A 7,803-nucleotide genomic window follows, 5' to 3' on the forward strand; every position below is an offset into this window, starting at 1 on the left:
AATGTACTTGTTAACTGAATTACCAAAAGTGCTATGCGGTTTACAAAAAAATATTAATTATAACATATTACATAGAAAGAATGAATTAATTAGTCAAATATTTAGGGAAAAAATAGGTTTTCAATTTTTTCCTGAAATGTTTGCAAGAATCAGCGGAAAGCAGCAATGAATGAAATTCCTTTTCATGAGAAGCTGCCTGGAATGCTAGAACACGATTAAGGAATTTCTTACTTTTACAGGCGGGAAATTAAACAAAGTATGTGCTTTTCTACTATTTTTATGTATGGCTATAATAAAGCTATCAGTCAGATAGATTGGGGCTGAGCCATAAAGAACCTTATAACAAAAACAGCCCAGCTTAAACAAAATCCGAGCCTCCACAGGCAACCAATGAAGTCATTATGTTAGACTGAATACAAGCTTAAAGCCTACTTTTTCGAAGATGCTTTCAACTCCTAACTCCCACTCACCATAAGATACCTATGTCTATCCTAATATTCTCTCTGCAAGAAACTCCCCAGCTCCTATATCTCCTTTCTGTCCGTCCAAATTAGATTTTAAGCTTTTTGGTGCAGGGACCGTCTATTACATGTTGAATGTACAGTGCTGAGTACACCTTTCAGCGCTATAGAAATGATATAGTAGCAGTAGTATATTAGCCCAGAGCCCAGACTGCAAACATGCACAAGATACTGGAAAATATAGAGAAGTTTTTCAAATGGCACACACAAAAAAACTTCTAAATCCGAACAGCAGAAAATTAAAAGGAGACAGGATACAATACCTTCAAACTAGATAAAATGATTCAAAAACATAAAACTGGTTTGGCTTTGTCCCGAATAGATGGGGAAACATCAATTGCTCTAAAATTTAAATAAGTTACTCCTACCTCAGCATTATGTCTAGCATATTCCTAATTGATTTAAATTTTTTCTCTCGCTTATTTGTAATCTTGGATCCAAATTGGAGGACTTGAGTTGAGTTAGTCAAATCTATTATTTCCTTGTTTTGTTTTAAGGAATATCAAGGTGTAAATGTTTTATTCTTTGAGAAATTAACATCCTGTCTAACCAACTTTCTGTACAAGTGTATACTTGATATGTAATTTGAAAATTTATAAATAAATAAAGAACCCCTCCCCCCATAAAACTGGTCTCTTCTAATAACAGAAAGTAACCAGATACAGTAGGTGGGGGTTCCCCCTCCTACTCACTTGTATTTAAGTTAAATATCATTGACCACAAAAGGTTAGACCCAAAGGAAAATTAGACAAAATCACGTTTCTCCAATGGCACTAAAGGAGTCTTTTGAAATCTATCAACCCAGAAAATGTTTGAGATCTGAAAATAGTATGAAGTTAAGTTTGGAGGGTTGGATGTTAGTCTCTCGTTAAGATTGGGGCAACATTGGGACACTGGATCATCTGTTGTTCTATTGTCCTTTGATACTCAACTTTTGGAAGTCAATATGGGGACAGATTAATAACATACTGGAATCATCCATTCCATTGACATAAGAGGTAGTTATATGCGGAACTTTGCTGCATATTAAGCCCCTATGGACTGCTATAAATGCCGGCTTTTCTTAATTATGACAGGGATAGCCATGCAAATGGTAACTCGCAATTGGAAAAATTGTGATCGACTTAATTTTCCTTTTTTGGTGGGCGAATTTATGTTTAACCTATAGGTATAAGAAAATGAATACTGACATGTTATGGCATTCTAAGATTTTTAACTTAGTTTGGGGTCCATTGACGTCTTTTGTAACATTGCTATAGTTCTCTTTATCCTTCTTATTGATGATATAATTTAGACACATCCAGGGGGGGAGGGAGGGAGGGGTTTATCTTTAGTATGATTCTTTGATGTAAATGTTGGTTGGGTGGGGGGTTTATAGTATTGCATTGCTACTGATTGAATTTAAATGCTTAATTGTTATTATTACTGATGAATATTGTATTGCACTTTTTGTTAAGTTATGGAAAATCAATAAAGATTAAAAAAAAAAAAAAAAAAAAAGATTGGGGCAACAATGCTGTCTGTAGCAGGTGCCAAGCTCTGGAATGTGCTGCCTGGTATTCTGCGATTCTGTTATGGGAGACACTCTCTAAAGTAAAAAGGGGATAGATTCCGTACAAACATAAGGAAGTTCTTCTTCACCCAGAGAGTGGTAAAAAAATCTGGAACGCTCTTTTGGAGGCTGTTATAGGGGAAAACACCCTCCAGGGATTCAAGACAAGGTTAGACAACGTACGCAGGTAAGGCTAGACTCAAACAGGGCACTGGTCTTTGACTGCTGGGCGCGATGGACCACTGGTCTGACTCAGCAGCATCAATTCTTATATTCTTTAAGAAAATGTTGAAAATGCAATTATTTGTCAACTAGTCTTTAAGCCCGTTACATTAACGGGTGCTAGAATAGATGTGTCTGTCTGTCTGTGTTTCTTTATCTCGCTCTCCTTGGCCGCTGTCTGTATCCTTCTGTCTCCCCCCTCTCCCCCCCGAGCAAAGCTGTGTGCCCCCCCAAATGTCTCTCCATGGCCCTCTTCTGTCTTCCCCCCCGAGCAAAACTGTCTGTCCCCCTTTCCCTATCTCTCCATGGCCCCTTCTGTCTCCCCCCAGCACACCCCTCCCCCCAAAGCATCCCCCTATCCCTCTCCCTGTCTCTCCATGGCCCCTTCTGTCTTCCACCCCCAGAGCAAAGCTGTTTGCCCCAAGCACACCCCTCCCCCCAAAGCAGCCCCCTTTCCCTCTCTGGCTCACTCTCTCTCTGGCCCCCTTTCTCTGTCTGTCTTTCTGACCCTCTCCCTGCCCCTGTGTCTTTCTTTCTTTCTGTCTCCCTCCCTCCCGCTGTCTGTCTGTCATTTTTCCCCATTTCCCTGTGCAGCAGCATTTCCATCCCAGTTCCCTATGCAGCAGCAACAGCATTTCCCTCCTATCCCCCCCCCTTTCCTGTGTAGAAGCAGTAGCAGCATTTTCCCCCACTCCCCCTTTCCCTTTTCTTACCTTATCTTCCCTGCTCCGTTCAGCCCCTCCCCCTTCTTTTACTGCCATTGTCGATCCGGTCTGCTCCTGACCCTCCCACCGCCGACAAACCTCGGGGCTCCAGCCGCGTAGACAGCACTATAAACACGCTGCTTCGCGCCCTTCTCTGCCGATTTCCTCTGCCGCGTCTGTCTCCGATGATGTCATCAGAGACGCGGCAGAGGAAATCGGCAGAGAAGGGCGCGAAGCAGCGTGTTTATAGTGCTGCCTACGCCGCTGGAGCCGGTGCTGCTGCTGCTGGAGTCCGGGGCATTTGGATTAAGGGGACGTATACCTCGGGCTTGATCCGCGCCACCGCGGCGTCTGACCCGGGAGCTGGTTCCCGACCCAACCACTGCCTCCTTGAAAACCCTGAGAGCGGGGAGACTGGCCGCCACTTCCGCCTAATTGCCTAGGTCTCTGTCCGTATGGCGGTGTGACAAGGCTCCCAAAACCCCGTCCCGGTGGCGGCATGGAGCTGGAAGAGCCCCCTCCCGCATAGGGTGATGGAGGGCTGCGAAAACCGCCCGGGCCACCGTTGCTGCTGCCGCCGAGATAAGGGGAATTGGGGGAGCGGTTGGTCTGCCTATACATTTCCTATACCGCTTACAAAGGCCGAGAAGAGTCCGTTGGAGGGCAGGGGGCGCTAGCGGCCGGCAGCGGTGGAGATCAGGGAAGAGCGCGCATGGCACTTGTCTTGCCTTGCGTGAGGCCAGACCGTAAGCCGCGCATGCGCACTTCCTATGTGTACTACAGCTCACGGAAAACGGACGCACGCATAGGAAGTGCGCATGCGCGGCTTACCGTTTTATTATATTAGATGCTTTCATGTGCTAATGCTATTTTCTGTTAATGCTTTCCCGTCCTGTAAATGTTTTTATGGGATTTTGTCTTTCCATCTTGTAGGATGAATTTAAAAGAAGGTTTTAATAATCGTTAGTTAATGTTTTATTGTGTTTGTCTTACTTAAACATGTTTAGCATTTTTAATTTGTATGCATGTAATTTTGTAAACTGCAAAGTTTTTATGCGGTATATAAATTTTTAAATAAATAATTTTTTAAAAGCCAACAAAAATCAACATGGTTATGTTTTGGTACCATTTAAAAAAAAAAATCAGTTTATTGAGTTCTTGTCAATTGTGTATCTACTGTAAGTGTTACAATTGTACTTTGGAAGTTAGGCACTTTGCTCTTTTTGCATAACCCACTGCACCATCCACTAACTGAATACATGTGAACCCACAAGGCTGAATGCAATGATAGAATGGACAGTTTATTTCAACTAATTTGGTTAATTACCTTATGTTGATGTCATGATGTTATGACATCGTTAACCACGTGTTATAACCTACACCAGACGCCATGGAGTCATTCTGGATAAGATATTATAGTGGAAGGGTTAATTTAGAACAGGGGTCTCAAAGTCCCTCCTTGAGGGCCACAATCCAGTCGGGTTTTTAGGATTTCCCCAATGAATATGCATTGAAAGGACTGCATGCACGTAGATCTCATGCATATTCATTGCCTTGATAAAAGGAGCCCTGAGTTCAGTTGGATATTCTGCGGATAAGTGTCTTTCCTTTCTCAATATATGCACTGTGGGAAAATGTTTTTGAATTTTATATGAATGACTGCTTTAACTATTAAGTGAATGGTCTTTTGCGTTATTTGGACCATTTATTGGAATGGCACTTTTCTGACGTGGGATATGTTTTCTATTTCAACTTTAATTTGAAACAGATTAGTCCTTGGGATATTAGTTTTAATCTACGTATATCCCTGGTGACACTGAGGTCTTTTCTCCTTTATTGTGCATAATTAAGCCACATAGAGATCTAAGTCCTTAGGTTAAAATTTTCAATTATTGAATGGTTTTTGATGATTACTTAACAAAATTACCGTATATCCCCCAGATTCTACATATGATGTGCAGATTTGGATATCAAGATGCATGCACAACTAAATTGACTTGAGCCAATAATGAGCAATAATTGGCTGTTAACTACCATTTATTTATTTTATTATTATTATAAACTAAACTAAACTAAACCTTAGGTTTGTATACCGCATCTTCTCCACGATCGTAGAGCTCGGCACGGTTTACAGGACTAAGATAGAATGGAACTCCAAAGGATGGTTGTGGATTAAGAGTAAAGGAGGAATAGAGGGTTTTAGGGTACCAGAGAGGGGGGAGGAGTTACATTTTTGAGAAAAGCCAAGTTTTCAGATGTTTTCAGAAGAGTTGGAGGGAGCTCGAATTTCGGAGAGGGAATGTAAGGTTGTTCCAGAGCTCGGTGATTCTAAAGGGGAGAGATGTCCCTAGTTTTATTATTTAACCCCTTTACACCTAAGCCATTAATTTGCACCATGTAGGATTTGTGAATGCTCCTGACTAACTTGGCACCCCATCACTCAACTCAAAAGGGGCGTGGCCATGAGAACAGCGTGGGCGTGGCAGTGGCATCCTCAAAAATTGTGCACAACCAACTTGGGTGCCAACATTTACACCAGGTTTCAGCAGGCTTAAGTTTGGTGCCCAAAGTAGAGCATGACACGGGAACATATTTTCCCCCCGTCCCCGCGGGAACTCATTTTCCCATCCTCACGAGTTCTTTTCCTGTCCCTGCCCCATTCCTGAAAGCTCTGTCCTCATCTGCACAAGCCTCAACCACTTTAGAATAATAAGTAGCAACATTCTAGAGCTCAGATTGTGATGTCATAATGCCTCATTCCACCAATGCCTAAGCTCTATCCTCATTTGCACAAGCCTCAAACACTTTAAAATCTTAAGTGTTTGAGGCTTGTGTGGTGAAGGCAGAGCTTACAGGAATGGACACGGATAGGGACAGTGACAAAACTCGCGGTGACGGGATGGGGGAAAATGAATTACTACTGGGACAAATTTGTCCCCGTGTCATTCTCTAGCCCACAGTCAGGGCTAGATGTGAAAAAGGGCACACACCCTTTATAGAATCATGTTTAGCACCGATCTTTTCTGATGCCCATTATTAAGCACTATTTGTAGAATCTGGCCCTTTGCCCCCAGAAAGTGGTGATCCCACAAAAGCACTGGTGAGCCCAGTGAACCCTTTCACAGAAATATACGGTTCCTTCCCCACCCTCTTTAGCCCAAAATGACCCTACATATAACCTTTGATGTGACTAATTGGGGATTGATAATTCTTCATTTAAAATGAAAAAAGGCAGCAATTACTTCCATGCCTTTTGCAGATTTAATTAGTACAAGAAAATCGGCTTAAGTTAGGGGAGGGCAACCTCAGTCTTCCAGAATTGCAACCCAGTCACGTTTTCAGGATTTCTCCGGCGAATATGCAGGAGATCTTGCAAAGCAGAGATCCTGAAAACCCAGTGGAGTTGCAGCCCTCCAGGACTGAGCTTGTCCACCCCTAAGTGAATTCACCATTATGTCACCCTTTTAATATTCTGAAAGCATGTTTCTGCATCTCCTTGAACAAAAGTATCCCCATGGGGGGGAGGGAGAGAGAGAGAGAGAGAGTTTTACTAGCAGACTTTTAAGCTATATTTGTTACTAATCAGGCAGAATTTCGTTTCACTGTGCTGAGCAGCATGGAAGGGAGTAGTGAATGCCTCCATCTGCCCCAGAATCTATCCTAGAATGCATTTAATGCTAAATGTGCTTCTCTTATGTTGGATCTATCTGTCTATTCTCTCAGAATCTGCCTTTGGGTTCAGATGGCCAAGAAGCATATGCGAGAGTACACACCAGCTTCTTGACGTCAGCGTGACAAATGACACCGATTTGCACCGAGTTCCTTTGCATTAACGCAGCCCGTCTGGCATTGATTTGCACACAATGCATTGATGCTCTACGAAGCTCGTATCGTGGCTTCAATGAAAGTGGTAGGGTGCAGCGTGCAGGCAAAATGCTCTGCCTCCGGCTTTCCCTCATCATGAAGGATAAATCTCTATCAGCCAGCACCGAATTTGGGGGGGGGGGGGAGTGAAAGGTGCGGGTTTCGATGCAATCAATGGCCGAGGGCGGTTGCAAGAGAGGGGGGGGGAGGGCAGACGCCCCCGGGGCTCTCGGCATCTCCAGATGCCCGGTTCATGAAGTCAACATGGCATGTTCAGCACATATATGTGGCCGCTCATGCATGTGCAAAAGGCAGCGCGCTTTGCGACCTGAAGATCGCTGCATGCAAAAAGTGACTTCACTCACCCACTTGACAGATGAAGAAGAGCTGGATGCCAGCGAGGAAGCCCGGCGGAATGGACATTTCGCAATCTTTTCCTTTGCTCCTCGGCGGCGGCGGCGGTTCCCCTTCAGGGCTGGCTCGCGGTTCTCGCTGCGACGGGTCGTTCTGGGCACAGACTCGGGCGGTAGTCCATGGGCATCCAGCAGCAGGGCTCGAGCGCCGGCGAAAGGCTTCTCCGGGCTCCTCGCGCGCGCCGGAGCCTGCGCGCGCGCCCAGCTGCCTCGGGCTCGACTCTCCCTGCACGCTCGCGCGGCAGCGGCGGCGCTCGAGTGCGCTCAGGGAAGTGGCCACGTGCGTGCGAAAGGGGCAGCTGCCCTGGCCTGGAGGGACAATGGGGCTCTGCCCACATGACTTTTTTTTTTTTTTTTTGCCAGTCAGTGTCCTGGCCCTCCTCTCCCCTCCCAGGCGGCTGCAGGGGACGGGAGGGTGGAGGTGAGTCTGGAGCAGAGAGCCGCAAAGAAGAGCCAGTCTGCGAATTGAACCCGGCCCCCCCCCCTCCCCCCTCCTGTTTCAGGGACTGGAGAGGAGGAGGGAGCAA

General features: G+C 45.0%; 1 protein-coding gene across 3 annotated transcripts in view; it reads right to left on the minus strand.

Annotated features, from left to right (window-relative positions):
• Window positions 1–7,603, minus strand: part of PTPRZ1 (protein tyrosine phosphatase receptor type Z1) — a 269,276-nt gene extending 261,673 nt beyond the window's left edge. For 2 of the 3 annotated variants that reach the window (XM_033958765.1, XM_033958763.1), the window contains exon 1: window positions 7,229–7,602. In XM_033958765.1, the coding sequence (XP_033814656.1) occupies window positions 7,229–7,286 (58 nt within the window). In that variant the 5' untranslated portion in view covers window positions 7,287–7,602. Of the gene's footprint in view, window positions 1–7,228 lie in introns of all 3 variants that reach the window. The other variant, XM_033958764.1, reaches the window with a different exon arrangement.
• Between the last annotated feature and the right edge of the window lie 200 nt (window positions 7,604–7,803).

The sequence above is a fragment of the Geotrypetes seraphini genome, chromosome 9 (assembly GCF_902459505.1).
Source record: "Geotrypetes seraphini chromosome 9, aGeoSer1.1, whole genome shotgun sequence".
Classification (NCBI taxonomy): Eukaryota; Metazoa; Chordata; class Amphibia; order Gymnophiona; family Dermophiidae; genus Geotrypetes; species Geotrypetes seraphini.